Source organism: Trichechus manatus, unplaced genomic scaffold (genome assembly GCF_000243295.1).
Source record: "Trichechus manatus latirostris isolate Lorelei unplaced genomic scaffold, TriManLat1.0 scaffold00104, whole genome shotgun sequence".
Classification (NCBI taxonomy): Eukaryota; Metazoa; Chordata; class Mammalia; order Sirenia; family Trichechidae; genus Trichechus; species Trichechus manatus.
The window spans coordinates 3,139,838-3,161,015 of NW_004444040.1; the positions used below are offsets into that span (position 1 = coordinate 3,139,838).

General features: G+C 43.3%; 1 protein-coding gene across 4 annotated transcripts; it reads left to right on the forward strand.

The window, feature by feature from the left end:
* Positions 1 to 899: 899 nt before the first annotated feature.
* On the forward strand, positions 900 to 17,160 carry PRNP (prion protein (Kanno blood group)). 4 transcript variants are annotated; one of them, XM_023737523.1, is made up of 4 exons: positions 1,433 to 1,676; positions 3,277 to 3,495; positions 4,851 to 4,949; positions 14,344 to 17,160. In XM_023737523.1, exon 4 carries the CDS (start codon positions 14,354 to 14,356, stop codon positions 15,146 to 15,148), a length of 795 nt encoding a protein of 264 aa, XP_023593291.1. In that variant the 5' UTR covers positions 1,433 to 1,676; positions 3,277 to 3,495; positions 4,851 to 4,949; positions 14,344 to 14,353; the 3' UTR covers positions 15,149 to 17,160. The 4 variants fall into 4 exon arrangements, with proteins under 4 accessions (XP_023593292.1, XP_023593291.1, XP_023593290.1 ...); XM_023737524.1 differs by lacking the exons at positions 1,433 to 1,676; positions 3,277 to 3,495 and adding an exon at positions 900 to 1,413; XM_023737522.1 differs by lacking the exon at positions 3,277 to 3,495.
* The last annotated feature ends 4,018 nt before the right edge of the window (positions 17,161 to 21,178 follow it).

Sequence of the window (21,178 nt, forward strand, 5' to 3'; positions counted from 1 at the left end):
CTCATGTCTGTCTTTCCCTATGTGTATGGGCCTCTGGGTCTAATCTGCTCTTTTTATATAACTCAGAAGTGATTAGATTTAGAACCCACCCTACTGCCAGTAGACACACACAATTCTTTCCAGAAAATCTGGGCTTTAGCATCTCCTAACCAAGCTTCTCAGGGCCCCCTCTTGCCAGGGAGGAGCCAACCCCTTGCCTATGCTGATTCTGGTCACCCTCTCCTGGCCTCCAACCCACTTCTCCTTCCAGCACCCCAGGAGCCTATAGAAGAATCAAAGAGATGCTTCACTGGTCCCAGTTCACTTTGTAATAAACCACCTCTGAGGAAAAGAGGTAAGGCTCTAAGAGCGCTGCCAACCTAATCATTATTTAAGTCTGATGGGCTGTAAAACAGCCAGGTGTTGCTGCCTAATGCCCATTTCTACCTGGCCAAAATCCAGTCCTCTCTATTTTACTGCATCATCTCCATCTAAGGGCCTTGTTTTCCAGCGCTCTCATTTCCCCTTTGCCAGCAGACCCACATATACATAATAAAAACATCACCCTAGGTACTCTTTCACATCACCTCTGCTGTGTACAATTCGCCTGGCTTCTCTCCTCCATCACCTCCTCTCCCCTCCCACTTGACTGGTCCTGAGATACAGGAATTTAATCTAAAATTCTGTTTCCAATCGATGCTTCAGGAGTCTTATACCACTTTTCTTACAAGAGCCTCTCTGTCCATCGTGATAGGATTACATGTCCCATTTTTTTTCCCAGGACTTTCCTACTGGTCCCAGCTTAATTTGTATCAGTGTCCCTTTCACTCTCAAAAGTGCCCCAATTTGGATAATAATTTACAGGGTCCTCCTAACTCGAACGCCTGTCTATCATTTCTTCCATGCCTATCTTTTCAATGAGACAAACCCCTATCTAATTTCTCAACAGGAGCAATGAGCAAGAACACACCACTCTTTATCTTACAGGAGTCCTCGGGGAATGTAAACAGTGCACTTGTTCACCGGGGCACATTTTTCTCATTTGGGACTCTCATATTCTAAATCATCTCTTTTACGTGTAATAAGGAGCAGAAAGTGTGTAACTGAAGAAACGGTTGATGGCCAATGTCTTTTCTAGGCCTCCAATTTTAAAGGTTTATGTGAAAATTCGTAAATATTGGACTCAATCCCGGGAAGCTCCCCTCACCCATCTCTACAGAAATTTCTGGTTACCAAAGTTCCAGAAATTGCATTCTCATTCTCTAACCTTTCATTTTCTCGCGTGCTCCATTATGTAACGGGGGAGCCGGGGCTTTAGGCCGAATTTCCTTTTAAAGATTATTTTTATAGTTAATGAGCAACATCAGGAGTGATGCCACGGGGAGGCGGGATCAGCTGACGCAGGTGTATAAGTCAATCCCAACGCGTTGTTTGGTGAGTCAGATTCCCGGCCCTCCTCCGCGGCCAAGCCTTGAACGTAAACTCCGGCCGCCCGGCGGCGGGGTGCTCCAGCGGGCGCGCGCCGGGTCGCACGGTAATTGGTCCCCGCGCCGACCTCCGACCGGGAGCGCCGCCGCCTCGCTTCCTGGGCCCCGGCACCTCTTCCCGGCCCTGCGCGTCCCCTGCCTTCCGCGCCGGTAGCTGGCTGACAGCCTCAGCGGTGCTAGCTGCTGCTCCTCTCCTCCCCACGGAGGCAGGTAAACAGCCTTGTTGTTCTTCTGAGAGGGAGCCCGCGGCACGCGTGGGTGCAGGCGGGGGTCCTGAGGACTGAGATGCGGCGGGGGACCGTGGGGGACTCTGGGGACCGAGGCGCTCGGGGCACTGGCCTTGTCGGGCTAGTGGCAGATCTTGCGGGTGAGGAGGGCCGGGGCGTCCCGCCGGCGCGTGGCGCGCCCAGACCTGCCCAGTCTGCAGCTTTCTGGTGGGATGACGCCGCTGGCATTTGCTTTTCTGGATAGCAGGGAAAGCCCCTCTTATCCGGAATGGAAGGGGGTGTTGGTGGTGCCGAGGGTGTCTAATCGCCCCCACCCTGCGGGTCCGCAGCGACGAGCGGGATGGGCGAGTCGCGCGGCCGGGAGACCGCAGGTCCGGGGGTGGAGCGATCACCGGCGCCCCGCGCCCCTCGCCTTGTAAACGAGGCCGGGGAACGGCCTAGGAGAGCCGCAAGCGGGCTCCCCGGGGGCGCTGGGCGAGAAAAACCAGGCCGGGGCGCCTGGCCGCCCCTCGAGCCAGGCCGGGCCCCTCCCCGATGCCCACGGGCTACGCTGAGGGAGCGGGCGCCGGCCAGGTATCCCGGCCCTCGCGGGGGAGGAGTCCTGGGAGACCTCCAGCCGCAGCCGTCCAGCTCCTCCCCAGAGGCGGCCGCGCCTCCGGATCACGCGGCCCGGGCACGCCCTGCGGAGGCCGCAGCCGCCTGGGCACCGGGGCCGCGTGGGCCAGTGGGGGCCGGTCCCCCAGGCCTCGGTGGGGGAGGGTTTCGGGGCTGCGCCGCTCCAGGGACGCCGAGGGCCCTGCTGGCAGGAAATCTGCGGCAAGGGCCATACGAGCTCGGGTGTCGGGTAGGCCCTTCGGTGTATCGCTGACCCGCGGGCTTCGTTTTTCACATTCTGCCCTGCTTCTCTGGAGGGAGAGAACCCAGCGACCTGGGGGCTCCGAGAGAGGGAACCCGGGCCCGGCCAACAACAACAACAGAAAAAAAACATTGCTGTTGAGTTGATTCCGACTTAGAGCTACCCTATAGGACAGAGTAGAACTGCCCCTAGCGGCTCAAAAACAAACCTATTGTCGTTGAGTCGATCATAGCGATCCTATAGAACAGAGTAGAACTGCCTCTACAGCGTTTCCAAGGAGGGGCTGATGGCTTCGAACTGCAGGCCTTTTGGTTAACAGCCTTAGCTCCTAACCGCTGTGCCACGGAAGCGCCGCTCAAATATCCAGCCTCCTCTACCTGTTCCGGAGTTTCCTTCACGTTTTATTATGAAATTTATTAAACATGGGGGAAGGAAAGAACCCATTTTACTGCCCTTTTTAAAAGTTCTTTTCCTTTTCTTTTTGTAGTAGCCGTAACAAATAATATTTTTTACAGCATCATCCCACCACCATCAGGTCCATATCCTCACCATCCCAAAGCCACTGCTTTCTGTTTTTCTGTTTCCAAATCTCCAGATTCATATATCAACACAGTGCAGTTCCACCACCCTAATCATGATTATCTTAAGGGCTGCCTTATCTTGTACCTAGAGTATCACAGTTCAGTGAACATTTCCCCACAGAATGAACATTTCTTCTCTCTTTCAGAAAAACTCTGGATGGAATAGGACTAAAGATTTTTTACAAATCAAATTATAATAGGAATAGGGAAATTGAAAAATGTCAGACCTCTGAAAGAATTAACTATCTCAGATTCAAAGAAGGAAGAGAGAAGATCACCAGTGAAAAGAAAATTGTTACCTACCCACTGAGAAGCTCTTACAGTGAAAAAGAGCTAGGTGTAGAAAGAGAATTAAGATGTTCTTGGTATGTTATTTGTATCTGGTAGTTGGTTTTCATAGCTGTGAGAGGAAAATATCAAGATTATAATAGATAAAAGTGAATCACAATAAAATGCAAATTAGACAAGTTTGGATTGTCATTTTACATCTGTTTAATTAACAAAAACAACAGTAATGGTTAACAGCAACCTCTGCTGGAAGGTTCTAGTGGATCGTTCATATTCAGGGATCCAGGGAGGTGGCCATGCTCGGGGGTTAGAAAGATGGCTCTGCAACTAACTTTATGACTTTGGATGGGTTAATTTCCTAACCCTCCCTTCGTCCATTCTTAAAACGGAGGAAATATACCTACTTCAAGGTTTGGTGCCAAAAATAACCTTAACCAACCAAGGAAAAACGGACCCTTAGTATGCACGCCTTTATTCCTTTTCCTGCTCACACTCCACTGGGACATGGTGAATCAATACAAACCTTTTGGAAAGCCATTGGGAGATGGATTAATAAATTAGAAACTGTGACCCTGGAACCCCACTCCTGAGTATTTACCTGCAAGGGAAGAAACAACAAAAAAAGCCAGGTGCGGATTCAGGGCAGCGTGATCTAGAATTAGAACTGGGATATAACCTAAATGTATAACAGCAGGGCCGTAACGAAGAACATCATGGCATGTTAACTGAAAGGAACATTATGTAACCATCAAAAGTCATGATTATGGAGTCTGTGATATACAGGAAAAAAACTGACAAGTCAAAAATACAGCTTACTAAACTGCTTATTCAGGAATGCATATGTGAAAAATCTGAAAGGAAGAGCACACAAAATAAAATTGTTTTTACTATAACATGGGATGTAATTTTCAAAACACTTCATAGGTCTCAATTTTTGAACTGAAATGGCTCCGCAGTTTTCTGTGTGTGAGAAAAAAGAGAGAGAAAGAATCCTTTTAGAGGAATCAGTACCACGTTTGTTTCTTAGAATAAACTGAGCCTCGTTTCATCAGTCTCTTTGTTCTAGAACAATTTATGTTGGAATGATCAGTACTTTAACTGTTTAAAATTTCTCACCATTATATCTTTCAAAACTAGGGGTTTTTTGTTTTCTTTTGGTGGGGATTAAACAGGTTAATTATTTGATACTACTACTTTATATTTTTGTAGAAAATCATTTCACTAACTTTTAAAGTTATAAATAATGGTACATAATGCTTTCTTATCATTTAAAAGCATTTTAAGCTAACATCTGTTCCTTTTTAAAATATTCTTCTGTTTTTTTCTTGAATAGATTTATTAGTCGTTTATTAATTTATGTATTGGGTTTTTCTGCTAAAGAATCAGTTCTTAGTATCAATTCTAGTTTTTCTTTTTTGTTGTTGTTTTCAAGGACTCCTGAATATATTTTGAAACTAAACCGTTTCAGCCAAGCCGAAGCATTCTGTCTTCCTGGAGGCACAAATCCAGCTTCACTGAGCCACAACAGATTGTACGTACCCTGCAGAATCTCTGGTCTTGGGATGGTTGAAAGTCACTGGCTGTCACAGAGAATGAGAGTCAAGATAGGCTGTGTTGACTAGCCCCTGCTCCAAAGGGCACTGGGATCTCTATATGTATCTCACACCTATTGCATCGTTGTGTGTTGTAAAGTCAGCTTGATCTTGTTAAGAAAGGACCACAGCCTTTTCTAGCATTATGCTGAATTATATAAGGAAGCAGTCATTTTTTAAATAATATGATAAAACATCAATAATAATTATAATAAGCATTTCTGCACAAAATTAACACTGAATTTGACTGTCAACCAACTGCCAAACCAAGGTGAAAGGTTTTCTAAGCTGTAGTTTTAACTTACCTCTTTCATTCTCCCTTGCTGGATCTTATTTCTCCTTCCAAGGCAGCTATGTTAGCTGTGAACTGCTGCGCATTAAACATGCAAAATGTGCCTGTATCTGACCCAGTGATGGCTACAGCATGATAAAAAGAATCCTTGAATGGATAGTGTGTGCAGCTGCTTTGTACAGTTGGGAGAATTTTTTCTCAGTTTGTTAAACGATCTTAGTATCATAGAGAAAAACTTGAATGCTGTTTCAAGTGAAAACAGAGAGGTTTATTAAGGATTTTAAAACAGTTGGAATTGGGAAACTACGTAGCCCATTGAAAATGGAACCAGGTAGTCCCAGGGAAATTTCATTAAACAAGTATCCTTATGGAGTTAAAGGAAGATCTAAACCATAGGGAAGGTAATTACAAGACAATCAATGAATATTGTAATCATCACACTCTGATGAGCTAATTATGTGTTAGGATTACACTTAGTTTCACAGGATGCTTAGATGGTGGTCACAAGATGGTTGCATGTATTTTCTTTGTCTGTCTGGCAAAAATATCTTGTTGGCAACAGCACCCAGACAGCACTTTTCCTGAGTACGTGTATTTTGAGGAGTGCAGATGGTCACTTGGTTAAGATCCCTCGGGGCATATGGTTTCACACCTTGGTTTTGACAACTGAGGAAAATCATGTTCTTCTCAAAAATGTAGCTGTTAGTCTAGAAATCCAGATTAAAATTAGATAGCATGGTCAGCATATTATGCCTCTATCTCGCTGACTGCACTGAAGGTTATTTCCTGAGACTAGTATCCTTTTTAAACCCACTGCCGTCGAGTCAATTCCGACTCATAGCAACCCCATAGGACAGAGTAGAACTGTCCCATAGGGTTTCCAAGGAGCAGCTTGTGGATTCAAACTGCTGACCATTTGGTTAGCAGCCTGAGCTCTTAACCACTGCACCACCAGGGCTCTCTTTTTCTCTGACTATATTCTGTTTGTTGCTGTTATGGTATTGTGTGATCACTTCAAGAAAGGTCTGCCCTTTCGTGAAAATCATCGTAAAATGTTGTTGAGTGTTAAGGTCCCTGCGGACCTAGTTCCGAAGCCTGGCTAAGAGTATAATTCCCTGGGAAGCAAATATAGATTCCCAAAGCCCATCTCTAGTCACTCGCAGGCAGTTGGCCTGGGATAGGTTCCAGCACTGCTGTTTTTTTAAAAGCTCTTGGGATAACTCTGATGACAAGCAAGCTTGGGGGCCTTTGCCCTACTCCATCCAGGAATGAGCTTCAGGATGTCCGTGGAAGACCCCACCCCAAAATCTTTTGCAAAATATTGTGCAGCTTTCATCATATTCTTTAAAGATCAGTGACCTAAAAGAAGGTTAAAATATGACAAATGAGTTCTACTTAGTGCAAGAAAGAGCAGGGGTGGGGCTGTTGGATTCTTGCCACTTTCCAAGTTAACCAGTTACATTTAAAGTTGTAGCATGTTGCTCTGAGTGTCAGAAGTTTAGCCCCAGCCTGTTAACTCATTGAGCTGGAAGTCTTTGGCTACCATATTGGGATTCTAGGTGCATCACTTGGGGCTATACAATCTTGGGGCAAGTTGAAATTGGCTCTGATTCTCAGCCTCCACCTATGAATGGGAATAAGGATTAATGAGATCATCTGTGGGTCTTTTTGTACCTTCTCTCTAGTTCTCTTGCTTTGTCATTCTGCTCATGCACCAGTGCCACATTGTCTGATTTATTGTAGCTTTATAATGCGTTCTAATAACTAGCAGGGCACGTGCCTCCTGGATTCTCTTCTTTTTCAAAAATGTCCTCATTCTTAACTCTTAGCATCATTTTATCATGTTCTTTAAAAATCTCCTTTGAATTCTTACCGAAATTGTGTTGACTTTATGGATTATTATGGGAGCAAATTCGTGTCTTTCAGTATTGGTTTTCCCATCCATAAATATGGTATGTCACTCTCTTTCTTCAAGTCTTCCTTATGTCTCTCAGTAAAATTTTATAGCTTTTCTCATATAAGCCCTACTATTTATTATTAGGTAAATTGTAAGTATTTTGATTTTTTGTCATTATGCAATGTTTTTCCTCACTAAATCTTCTAAGTAAGTATGGCTCATTGGGAGATCACTGATTTTTTTTTAATACATTGATTTCAAAAATTGCCCCCTAAATGAGATCACTTATTCATTCTAAGACATTTTTAGGTGATTTTCCTAGATTTTCCAGATAGAAAACCATACCCACCTAGAACTTCCAGAACAATCCAAAATAATAACAGCAATAGATTGCATTCTTGTTTGTTCATCACATTAACGGGAACGCCTTTCCTTTTTCAGTTCAGGTAGGGTGTACGCTGTCGGTTTGTGCTAGCTGTTTTTGATCACTAAAGAGAGTATCCTTCCAGTTCTATATAAACTTTTTCTTTTTTAACAGCTAAAACTTTTAAAACAACAGGAATCGATGTTGGTTTTAATTGAAAACCTTTCAGTATCTACAGAGAATTTTACATATTTTTTTCTCTTTAACCTATTAGTAGATTTCCTAATTTTGAACCATCCTTATATTCCTAAAGGAATCCTTGTGTATCCACAGTGTAGTCTTCTTTTACTAAATCATTAATATTGGTTTCGTGGTGTTTTATTTTGGAATTGGCATCCATGTTGCCGGAGGCTGTATAGCAGGGTGGCTAAGGGTACAAGCCTGGCACTCTGATACCTGGGTTTGAATCCTAACGCTTCATTCCCTTATCTATAAACACCACTTCTCAGGTGACAATGCCTGAGTGTTTATCTCTACTGAATTCCAGATACTTATTACAATTGCCTAAATGGATACTCCCACTTGAGAATCTCATAGATGGGGCAAATTTAACATGTCCAAACTAAAACTCTTGGCTTTGTTTATGGCCCTCCACAGTTTTCCCTATTTCAGTAGATGGCGGCACCACCATCCACCTGGTTATGAAAACCATAAACCTGAGAAACGCTCACTTCTCCATCCAGTCAGTCAGCAGGTCTTTTTAGTTCCTTCCGCAAAATGCAGCTCATTTATTCACATCTCATTAACTGCATCATCACCATCCCAGGCCAAGTCACCATCTTCCTGTAACACTTTCCTAGCTGGTCTCCCCATTTCCTTTCTTGCCTACTAAATTTTTTTCTTTACACAACAGTCATAGTGATTATATTTAAAAACATCCTGTCATGTTACTCTCCTACTAAAACCTTTAATGACTCCCCACTGGATTCAGAATAAAATCAAAACCTAGACCTTCTATGGCCCATGAGACCAATATGATCTTGACCTTACCCACTCTCTAATCTGATTATTCCACTTATCCTCCATCTTACAAGGCCCCAGACACACGTTCTCCTGTTTGGTCCTTAGACTTTCCAAGCTAAATATCTCGTTCCCCATCATATCCTTAGCTCCTAGCACAATGTCTAGAACCTTAGAAGACATTTACTAAATATTTGTTAAATTAATCAATTCATTATTATAATGTCAATTTACATTACAATTTGTAGTGTTTTGACAACTTTTTTTTTCTCCATTTCTTCCATGGTTATTGGTCAATTAAGTTTTCTGCTTCTTCAAAAATTGACACATATTAGTTGTTCCATAAATAATTGTTGAATGAATTAATTCTTAAGTCCATTTTGGTAGTTTACATTTTAATAGAAAGGCAATCCTTTACACACATATTTTTAATTTATAATATGCAGTAATTTGTCATCCTTTTGAAGCCTTCTCTTTTCTAAGGTTGTTTCCAGTTTCTCATTTCCAGTTGTGTTTTCTGGTGATTTGTGTGTGTATTTGTGTGTACACAAATAATTAGCTCTTGATTTAATTTAGAAATTTCTCATTTTTCTGGGTTTTATTTATTCTATGTTCAACTCTATTGTTTCTTCATAACTATAACAGTTGATTTTGAAACTTTTTCTTCTTTTTTTGAATTAAATATTTTCATTATTTTTGCTCAACAATAAAGGCATTTTTAAGGCTATGAATTGTCCTCTAATAAAGCTGTGTCCACATCTCAAATAAATTGTTTTCCCAGAAAACTCTGAAGTTACAGTTTTGATTTACTCTTTTACCCAGGAGATACAATTTGATACAGATTGAGATTACATATATATATAATTCAAATCCTTATTGCTAGTTTCTAGCTTTGTTGCACTGCAACCAGAGATTATGGTCTTTAAAATATATATATTTTTAATTGATTGAGATTTCCTTTATAGCCCAGTGGTGGGTAACTATTTTTGTTGTTGTTGTTTGTTTTTGGATGCTGTTGTTTTTTTATGCCTCAGGTGTAGAGGGTTAAATTAATCACACTCCTCTGTTCTTGTTATCATCTCTGTACTATGCAAAACCCTCTCTCCCCCTTGCGTTTTTAAGGCCTATTCATGTTGCTGTATGTTCATTTAACATGTTACATCTAACCCATTGCCTAGTGCTCCATGATTTCCATGTGTCCCATTTTGCCTCTCTTTTTTCCTGAAGCCCTGGTGGCACAGTGGTTAAGAGCTACGGCTACTAACCAAAAGGTTGGCAGTTTGAATCCACCAGCTGCTGCTTCGAAACTCTATGGGGCAGTTCTGATGTGTCCTGTAGGGTTGCTGTGAGTGGGAATTGTCTCAACAGCAATGGATTTGTTTTTGATTTTGGTTTTTTTCCTGGCAGAAGACACCCCCGGGCCCCACCCCATGAATCTCCACCCCATAAATAATGTTCTAGTGAACGTCTTACATGTCTTTATGAACTTGTGTGTAGATTTCTTCGGGATGTATACCTAGGAATAGATATCTCTGAGTCCTGATTTGACTGGATAGTGCCTGGTTGCCTACCAGGACAATTGCATCATCCCTACTCCTCTGATAGCCACTTGGCTTCCTGTATCCTCACACCCCTTTCCTCTTGGCATTAGCCAACTTTCTATTTGTCGCTAGCCTGATAAGTGTAAATGATTTATTGTTTTTTGTTTCATTTTATATGATTATCAATGATTTTGAACATCTTTTCATATCCTTTTGAGTTTCTTCTGTAAATTATTATCTTTTGGCCATTTTACTATTGGAATTACTGTCTGTTAATGCTTTGCAGGAATTCTTCATAGGTTCCAGAAATGAATCCTTTGTTGGTTTTAAATACTGCCAATATCTTTTACCATTCTGCAGTCTATTAACTTTGTCTAAGGGATTCCTCATTAAATAAGAATTCTTAGTTTTTATGTCGTCAGATTCATCAATTATTTGCCTGTGCTTTTGTTTAAAATGACCCCCTACTCCTCCCTCAGGTCACAAAGAAATTCCCCTTTATTTTATTTTTCTAACATCATACTTTACCTTTTGCATTTAAGTTTTTAATCCATCTGTAGTCCACTTTTGCACGTGGCATTAGGGATCCAGTTTTATTTTTCTCCAGTTTTCCATACTTTAAAGTTTCGGCTGCAGTTGTGAATGATAACTTATTTTTTCAGTTATCTTTTTCTAGTCAATTGTTGCTGATACAGAGAAATGCTTCTGATTTTTGCAGGCTGATCTTGTATCACACAACCTTACTGGACTCTAGTATTGGTTCTCACGTGTGCCCTGTTGATTCTGTTGGATTCTCCATGTAGATGATGATGTTAATTACAAATAATGACAGCTTAAGCTCTTTCCTTCCAGTAATTGTACCTGTTGCTTCTTTTGTGTGTAGCATTAGACAAGATTGCCAGTCCTGTGATGATGGGCTGCTTTGTCTTGTTCCTGCTCTTAAAGGGAATACATTTAAAGCTTATCCATTAAATATATTTGCTGTTTCTGTTATATAACCCTTTATCAAATTAAGGAGGTTCCCTTCTATTTCTAATTCACTAAGAGTATTTTTTAATGATGAATATGTGTTGATCTCTATTAAGTATTTAATAGAACATCTTGAAATATTTTGTAAATTAATAAATATGGCTCTCTTTGGATACCATTTTAGTTTAATTACTCTGTGCTTTACGATAGACTTTTTCACACTCATTTAGCATTTATTTTGTATGTCTGTGAGTCAGGCACCAGAAATTCTTGACACAGGGGACACTGCTGTGAACTAAACAAAACCCCTGCCCTTTGAGGAGCTTCCATCCAGTGGAGGAAATGAACAGTAAGCATGCAGTAAATAATATAATATATCAAGTAGCCATAGCTGCTCGAGAGAAAAACGCAGCAGGGTAAAGGGATAGGATAGAGGGTGCTATTCTAGGTGGAGTGGTGTGGAAAGGCCCCTCTGAGTTGACATTTGAGCAGATTTGAGCCACATGCATGACTGGAGGAAGAGCCTTCCAGAAGAGAGAACGGCAAGTGCAAAGGCCCAGAAAGAGGGGAATGCTTGTCTTCTTTGAGGAGCAGCAGGGGGCTGGGGAGAGAAAGGCAGCCCGGAGCCAGGTCACGTGGGGCCTCATCGGCATGGTCAGGTCTTTGGGTTTTATCCTAAGTATAAAGGAGCACCATTTGGGAAGTTTGGGTAAGGGAAGTGGCATGGTGTGACCTGTATAGTAAAAGGTCCATGCAGGCTGCTGAGTGGAGAAGACACAGTGGGGACAAGAGGAGATGAAGGGAAGCTAGCTGGGAGGCTGGCGAAGGCTTCAGGTGAGAGATGACAGAGGCTTCGACTAGAATGGTAACGTTGGAAAATGTTAAGAAGCGGAGAGTTTGAGGGTTTGTTTTCAAGGGTAAGCCGACAGGATTTGCTGATGGATTCAATCTGCAGTGTGACACAGAAAATCCTAGACTCCTGGGTGTTGGCTGGGTAGCTCACTGGGGTCAATGAAAAAGTTGCTGATATTAAAACCCTTTAGGTTGGGAGTCAATGGCTGAGATAATAATAATCCCCTAATTCAGTTCCCTGAGATGTTTGAGCAGAAGTGTGAGATGCATAGAAGCCAAGACAGGCCCCCATGAGAAAATGGGGAGTTGCCCAGGGAAGCAGGTCTGTGAAAGCCGGGGGACTAGGAGATGTGAGGTACAAGAATGAGGCTGGTCAGCATGTCCCAGGAGCCTGCATCTCTGACCCCTACCCAAAAGAGCCTCCAGAAATCCTAACTGGTATGGTCTGAATAGATTTAACTCTTCTTGTAACTTGCAAATATATTTTAATTTACTTACGGCCACCAAGACAGCCCTTCTGATTTCAGTAAGATAGTAGAAACATAAACAGAATGTTAATTCATTTATTTGTCTAACAATTCTTCTTCCTGTGAGTATTATCCAATTCGTGTTTAGCACTGAACAATATGAAAATCATTTTCTAACGTTCAATGCCATTTTTATTAGAAAATAATCCCAGTGCTGGGGATGAGACTAACATCAGTGTTACAGGCTGTGCTCTTTTAGGTTTTATGACACATGATGATATTTTGAGCACATTATTTGACCTGAGATACAATAGAAACGTGTCTTTGATCTCTGCCCTTGGAACCGAGCACCCACATCTGTAATCTGAAAGGAAGGAGCCCTGATGGCACAGTCGTGAAGTGCTCAGCTGCTAAGCAAAAGGTCAGTGGTTGGAACCCACCAGCTGCCCCACTGAAGAAAGATGTGGCAGTCTGCTTCTGTAAAGGTTACAGCCTTGGAAATCCCATGGGTCAGTTCTGCCCTGTCCTGTAGGGTCACTATGAGTTGGAATCTACTCAACAGCAGTGGGGAATCTGGAAGGAGATTTTTAATTTGATGAATGCAGATTCTGCAAAGAGTCATAAACTATCATCCAGGGTTTTTTGTGTGTATAGTGTGTGTGTGTGTGTGTGTGTGTTTGTCTGTCTGTCTGTCTGTCTCCCTGTGTCCCTAAATGGTGCTGGCCCTTTTATACAAGGAATGCTTCTTTTGTACCAAAAATTAGGGGAAAAAAATAAGTCACTCATTAAACCGTAAATGCTGGACTAAAACTCATTCATGAGCCGAGTGACTGCAAATCTTGTGAACACAGCCTTTCTTACCCCACCTTGGGCAGGCCTGACTGATAGATAGACAGACAGAAAGAAATACGGATTGAAAATCCTGGATGTTTCCTGTTCTCAATAAAATGGTTTTGAGAAGTCCTTTGAGGAAATTCTCTGTGGCGTTTGTATGTTCAGGGGATGCTCATTGCTAAACAAATATCTATTGTGCACCTGCTGTGTGCCAGGCCCTGCCCTCACCCCTGAGGATATAACAGCAAACAAGAGAGACTCAGTCCCTGCGTACATTCCTGCAACATCTGAGAGAGGACGTTAGCCATTCATTGCAGTCATTTAATTGCTGCAGTGCCCAGTTAGACAAAAAGACCCCAGTTACGCTCTTCCTAACTAGGCATTAAGCTCACCAGACCTCACGGGCCACACATGGCCTCAGATTACTCAGAAGGGCTGCACCAGGGCCCCTCTTCTGTGGAAGTCGTCCTCACAGCAGTTGACCCAGCAGCCAAGGTCTCGTTTCCACCCCTAGCCCCGCAGACAACTGCTCAGGTGCCTGGAAATGAGGTCCATCTTGGTGGATCACGGGTTCCCCTTAGCATAGCAGCCCTGGGCCTGGCAGGAGCTGGTATCCTCTGTGACAGCGGGATAGGCACAGCTTCCAGGGCCCCCACAAGGACGTGCCCTGGTACAAGAACCACTGCTCCAGAGAAGCTCAGAGCTATGGCAGACCCAGCTCTCTGTAGTTCTGCTTACACATGGGGTCACCGTTAGTCAGAATCGACTCTGTGGCAACTGGTTAGGGTTTTTGGTTTCTAGTTCAATGCCAGCAACGTTGCTGGCATTCCACCCTTATCAAGTTTCCAGGGAACAGAGCTAGAAATTAACTTAAGGTCAAATTGGTCCTTAGAGAAGGAGAAGGAGTTTTATTAGCCCTTTACTTACACTTTTGTTGTAAGTGCTGCCCAGGAGAAGCAGAGTGTGAAGAGCACTTATGACTGAGGAAGCAATGCCATCGCTATTCATTCATTTATTCATTCATTCGTTCATTATGCAGCAAGTGCTGAGTGGTTCCAAAAGAGATCTAGAATACTGACATCCTCTTCATTTTTCAGACCAGTCATCATGGTGAAAAGCGGCTTGGGCTGCTGGATCCTGGTTCTCTTTGTGGCCACATGGAGTGATGTGGGCGTCTGCAAGAAGCGACCAAAGCCAGGAGGAGGATGGAACACTGGGGGGAGCCGATACCCAGGGCAGGGGAGTCCTGGAGGTAACCGCTACCCACCCCAGGGTGGCGGTGGCTGGGGTCAGCCTCACGGTGGCGGCTGGGGACAGCCTCATGGTGGTGGCTGGGGACAGCCCCATGGTGGCGGTGGCTGGGGTCAGCCCCACGGTGGTGGCTGGGGACAGCCCCATGGTGGCGGTGGCTGGGGTCAAGGTGGCACCCACAGTCAGTGGAGCAAGCCCAGTAAGCCGAAAACCAACATGAAGCATGTGGCAGGGGCTGCTGCGGCTGGGGCAGTAGTGGGGGGCCTTGGTGGCTACATGCTGGGGAGCGCCATGAGCAGGCCTCTCATACATTTTGGTAACGACTATGAGGACCGTTACTACCGTGAAAACATGAACCGTTACCCCAACCAAGTGTACTATAGGCCGGTGAATGAGTACAGCAGCCAGAACAACTTCGTGCACGACTGCGTCAACATCACAGTCAAGCAGCACACAGTCACCACCACCACCAAAGGGGAGAACTTCACTGAGACCGACGTTAAGATAATGGAGCGCGTGGTCGAGCAGATGTGCATAACCCAGTACGAGAAAGAATTCCAGGCTTATCAGAGAGGGTCGAGCGTGGTCCTCTTCTCCTCCCCTCCTGTGATCCTCCTCATCTCTTTCCTCATTTCCCTGATAGTGGGATGAGGAGATCTTCCCGATGATACCATCTTGTTCATCTTTTACCAGGTGGGGAGGGGGTATCTACCTGCAGCCCTTTTAGTGGTGGTGTCTCATTCTTGCTTCTCTCGTTAGTCACCCGTAAGTTAATACCCTTGGCACTGATGGGCAGTGGGAAATGTAGAGTGGGCCCAGGAGGCTATTTCTTCAAGCCCCCTTGGATTGAGTTCTTCATGGGTGGCCAGTGCTAATGCTGGGCTGGTAAGAGAGTAACCGCAAATGATCATTTGTTAATCTAGGCTTATTTGTCTCGTGCAGTAGGGTGGGGCTAGAACAAGTCTCAAAACAGTCTTCAAATGGCTTTACCTAAATAACTCCAGCTGTCTCCCCAGCTAGAGCCCCATACACAAATGCCCCATCGGAGAACCCTTTCGTGGCCCACGTGCCGTGGCACGCCCAGTTATGTTTTCGGCCTCTCGGGTTTCTTGGGAAGTTGCTTTCTCAGTGACAGTGCATGCTGCCACCAAGTCGGGCCCTGCATAACAGTTTGAAACCAAAAAAAAATGCGCATGTGCCACAAATGACTGTGTTTACAGGATGTTGTAAGAGGTGTGTGCGTTTTTGGTAGGAAAAATAGACATTCTGAAAATTTTTCTTTGGGACTCATGTCACTGCCGACTGGGTGGGTGGAGGGACTCTGGGGGTACACTATATGGGACAAGTCTGTCCCTCAGGATTCTAAGGGTATGCTTGTGGGATGAGGCAAGAAAAAAAAAATCCATACTACCTACCAAAAATTCAGACACACACAGTGATTCAGCATGCTTCCATTAATGAAAACACATGGCATCAATAAAAAATTCAAAGTAGAAAAGAATAAGGTCATGAAAGGGTTAGCAGTGATTTCATAGAAATTTGGAGACACTTTTTCATCCATTTTAAGAAAACCTCCCTGCATTTCCCTGTTCAAGCAGCATTTCTGCCAAACCTGGAAGGAGACAACGTGGTACTCAACTCCAAAACTAGAAATCCTTAGCTCTGGGCCATGGGCTCAGCCCGCTGGACAGTAGATGCCCTTTGCCTGCAGAGAACTCTGACAGTGCTTTTGCATTTTGCAGCACTGGCTGCACAGGCACCTTTGCATTAAGAGTAAATATTCATGCAACACTAGAACCCTGGCCAGGGGATGTTTTCACAGGGAGTGAGCCTACCTGTGATATATGTATGAAAGGCTTCTGGGACTGAAACAACATTTGGGAGTAGCGCTGTGAGAGGCAATCTTTTTTTTTTTTGAATGCTTAAAACACCTACCGGAAACCCTGGTGGCATAGTGGTTAAGGGCTACAGCTGCTAATCAAAAGATCAGCAGTTCAAATCTACCCGGCACTCCTTGGAAACCCTACGGGGCAGTTCTAGTCTGTCCTATAGTGTCACTATGAATCAGAATCAACTCGACGGCAGTGGGTTTTTGGTTTTGCTAAAGCACCTACGTGTGGCATTCCCTTCTTTAGCAACATAATAAACTGTAGATAATTAAGGCAGCCAAAATTAAATTACATTCTGGATACTGAAAGCAAGTCTTTGTTCATTTACCTGGAAACCTGAGTAAGTTTAGCATTGTTTGGGTGAAGCCAAGAGATTTTAACATAGAGGAAGCTGCAGCTGTAAAAGCACGATTATCATAGAGGATTGTGGAATGAGGAAAATGGATAGTGTTTAAAGAAATGCTTGCGTTTCTTTATTGCTGTCTCATAATTGTCAAAAATCAGAATTAGACTGAGTCCTTAGTTTCTGTAATTGACTTTTGAATCAGAATAGGGGGACAATCCCAAAAAAAGCTTAGATTGGAGATGACACGGGTATGATCCATTCAAAGTGGAAAAGGAATTTCTGTTAATGTTACTTAAGGCAAAATTATTCCCTTAATTGTTCAATATTGTCACCTAGCAGATATGTATTCCTATTCTGCAATGTTACTGGCTTGCAGTGTGTGGGTATTCTATGTTAAAAAAAAAAAAAAAAAAAGTATATATATATATTGCATATGATAAACTTAGAAGTTTTGCTCAGTGCAGTTAAACGTCTGAAGTATCTAAGGTGTTAACTGATTTTGTAAGATACTAAATACTTAATATGTGGGAAACCCTTTTGAGTAGTCCTTGGGCTTAATGTGCATTGAATAGTTTTGTATAAGAATCCAAAATGGACACCATTAACTGCTCTTTGAAATGTGCATGTACTTTATATTTTCTATATTTGTAACTTTGCATGTACTTGTTTTGATGTATAGAAAATTTATAAATGTTTACTATGACTAAAATTAAACGGGAGCTAAGGTGAGTGTTTTCTGGGCTGTTTGCAGTGATCCTCACTAGTGATCAGCTTGTGTTGGCAGGAGCGTTTGGAGAGTTAATCTGAGCAAAGTGCCATCACACCTTGGGTGATGGCCAGTGTTTCATGTACCTGCTCCTGGTCTTGCCCTTATCCTTACTTCCCAGTCACATACCAGTTTATCTCCACTGCCTTTTCATTTTCCCACATGTACCTAAGTTTGCCTAAAAACAAATCTGTTGCCATCAAGTTGATTCTGACTCACGGCAACCCCATGTGTTACACAGTAATACTACTAAGTAGGGTTTTCTTGGCTGCATCTTTAAGGAGATCACCAGGCCTTTCTTCCACCAACGCCACTGGGTGGGTTCAAACTACCAACCTTTAGGTTAATGTCATTAGGTGCCGTCGAGTCAGTTGCAACTCCTAGTGACCTTATGTACAGCAGAACAAGATGCTACCCTGTCCTGCACTTGCACACCCAGGGACCTGGGAAAATGACAATGGTACTGTTGCAGCAGAAGGGACACAGTCCTTGCATTCCAGAAGTTTTTTTCTGTCCTGGATTTAGAAATAGAGAATTTTCTTGATTAAAATGAAATTTTAAGTTCTAAATACCAGGCGGGGCCAAGATGGCAGAGTAGTTAGATGCTTCCGGTGGACCCTCTTACAACAAAGACCCAAAAAAACAAGTGACTCGGTTATGTATGGCAGTCTGGGAGCCCTGAACATCAAAGGCAGAGCTGAGGAACTGGACTGAGTGGCAGGGGGAGGGACAGATGGTTCGGAAGCAGCGAGGAGTTGCCAGTCCTGACCCGGTGAGAGCCTGAGCCCTTCAGACCTGATCAGCTCGGGGGTGAGCGGTGAGGCAGGCAAGCGGTGGTCCTCAGGATGTGTGTTTTCCACACCAGGACAGACCCAGCGCCAAAGAGTCTGCACGGCCACCCAGAACCAGTGAGAAGCAGCCCTGGATCGGCAAAAGATAAGTACTTGTTTGTGCCTACCACACGGATCAGAAACACCCCCCTTAGAGAAAAACCTCTCTCCCATTTACCTCCCCGCTCCCTGCTCTGCACTGGGTCCCAGACCAGCTTCAGCAATTGCTGAGTCCCCTGGGCCAGAAGTAGGATCCATCACATGCCCGGAGCCATTCTCCCTGCCTTGGAGAGTGAACAAATGAACGAGAAAAAATAAACTGCCGGCTCCCCTAAGCCAGAAACCCGGGTAGGCACAGCTCCTTTGCCTAGGAACAGGCATAAGGGATCCACGGACTTTGAGTGCCTTTCCCCCTGCATAGACTTGTGTGGGCCCATTTCACAGTGTAGGCCCTCATTACCAGGGTACAACAGGGTATATACCAGAAGTCTAACTTCAACTGTTTCAGCTATGAAATGGCAGGTTCTTGACATTTGACACTGCTCTGCCTATTAAGCAGGGTCTTCACCTAGCCACATCAGGGGCCTGAGGACTGGTGGCTCCACCCAGACCACCTAGCCACCTGCAGTGGGGGCCCATGAAAAAGCAGTGCCCCCTAGTCCTTACAGCCAATAGCATTAGGTGCTCATAGTCTGGCTGCAAAACCCACCCACCTATGCACTCTAGGGAACAGGGACACTCCTTCCTCCTGGACACGGGGGTGGCCATCAGCCCCCTGCCTTGCTCAGAGTGTGTCCCCCTGCTGCAGCCAGATGCCTGTGCCTATGCCAATCACCCATACCTGTCTAGAACTTTAAGTGAGAGTCTACACCATACACTTTGTGGCTACCTACCTGGGCACCTGAGCTGAACCCATACAGGAGGAGTGGGCGTACTCCTGAGTCACATACCTAGTAACAGAGCTAACCACCTGGTGACAGGACATTAGAGCTTCACGGTGCCAATAATCAAACTAGCTCATACGAGCAGCCTGTTTAGGCATATCAAAACAAAACAAGAAGCTAGGACACAGTAAGAAAACATAAAATAAATAAATATAATAACTTATTGATGGCTTGGAGGCAACAGTCAATATCAAATCACATGAAGAGGCAATCCATGATGGCTTCAGCAAGCTTCCAAAATAATCTAGAAATTTTCCAGAGGAGGAAAATTTCTTGGAGTTACCAGAGGCAGAATACAAAAGATTAATATAGAGAACTCTTCAAGAAATTTGGAAGGAAATTAAGCAAAACACAGAAGACGCAATAGAGGAAATTAAAAAGATTAGAGAAGAGCATAATGACAAATTTAACAGGCTACAAGAATCCATAGAGAGACAGCAATCAGAAATCCAGAAGATTAACAATAAAATTTCAGAATTAAACAACTCAATAGAAAGTCATAGGAGCAGAACTGAGGCAACGGAAGTCAGAATTGGTGAGATTGAAGATAAAGCACTTGACACCAACTTATCTGAGGAAAACTCAGATAAAAGGATTTTAAAAGATGAAGAAACCCCGAGAATTCTGTGGGACTCTATCAAGAGGAATAACCTACGAGTGATTGGAGTACCAGAACGGGGGGGTGGGGGGATAACAGAAAATACACAGAGAATTGTTGAAGATTTGTTGGCAGAAAACTTCCCTTATATCATGAAAGATGACAAGATATCTATCCAAGATGCTCATCGAACCCCACATAAGAAAGATCCCAAAAGAAAGTCACCAAGACATATTATAATTGAACTTGCCAAAACCAAAGACAGAGAATTTTAAGAGCAGCTAGGGATAAATGAAAAGTCATCTACAAAGGAGAGTCAATAAGAATAAGCTCAGACTACTCAGCAAAAACCATACAGGCAAGAAGGCAATGGGATGACATATACAAAGCCTAGAAGGAAAAAAACTGCCAGCCAAGAATTATGTATCCAGCAAAACTGTCTCTCAAATATGATGGCGAAATTAGGGCATTTCCAGATAAACAGAAGTTCAGGGAATTTGCAAACACCAAACAAAAATTACAAGAAATACTAAAGGGAGTCGTCCGGTTAGAAAATCCATAACATCAGGTAACAACCCAAGACTAGAACACAGGACAGAGTGACCAGATATCAACCCAGATAGAGAAGTCACAAAAGTAAATCAAAGCTAAAACCCTGAAAACAGGGAAACAGATGTCAATATGTAAAAGATGACAACATTAAAACGAAAAAGAGGGACTTAAAAATGTAGACATAGATTTTTCTTATGGAGAGGAAGTCAAGGTGATATAAAGAAATAAAAGACTGGTATAAACTTAGAAAAATAGGAGTAAATATTAAGGTAACCACAAAGGAAACTAACAATCCTACAAGTCAAAATAAAAAACTAGAAAAATATAAAGACTCAGCAAACACAAAATCAACAACAATGAAAAAGATGAAAAGAAAATACAGAAAGAAAAACAACTCAGCACAGAAAATTAAGTGGAACAAAGAAGCTGTGAACAACACAAAAAAAGACATCGGAATGACAACACTAAACTCATACCTATGAATAATTACACTGAATGTAAATGGACTAAATGCATCAATAAAGAGACAGAGTAGCAGATTGGATAAAAAAAAAAAAAAACACGATCCATTCATATGCTGCCTACAAGAGACATACCTTAGACTTAAAGACAAAAACTAAAACTCAAAGGATGGAAAAAATATATCAAGCAAACAACACTCAAAAAAGAGCAGGAGTGGCAATATTAATCTCTGACAAAACAGACTTTCAAATCCACCACAAAGGATAAGGAAGGACACTATATAATGATTAAAGG

Excerpts from the sequence above, each read along its gene's own strand:
- PRNP (XM_023737524.1), top strand. The coding sequence starts at position 14,354 with ATGGTGAAAAGCGGCTTGGGCTGCTGGATCCTGGTTCTCTTTGTGGCC.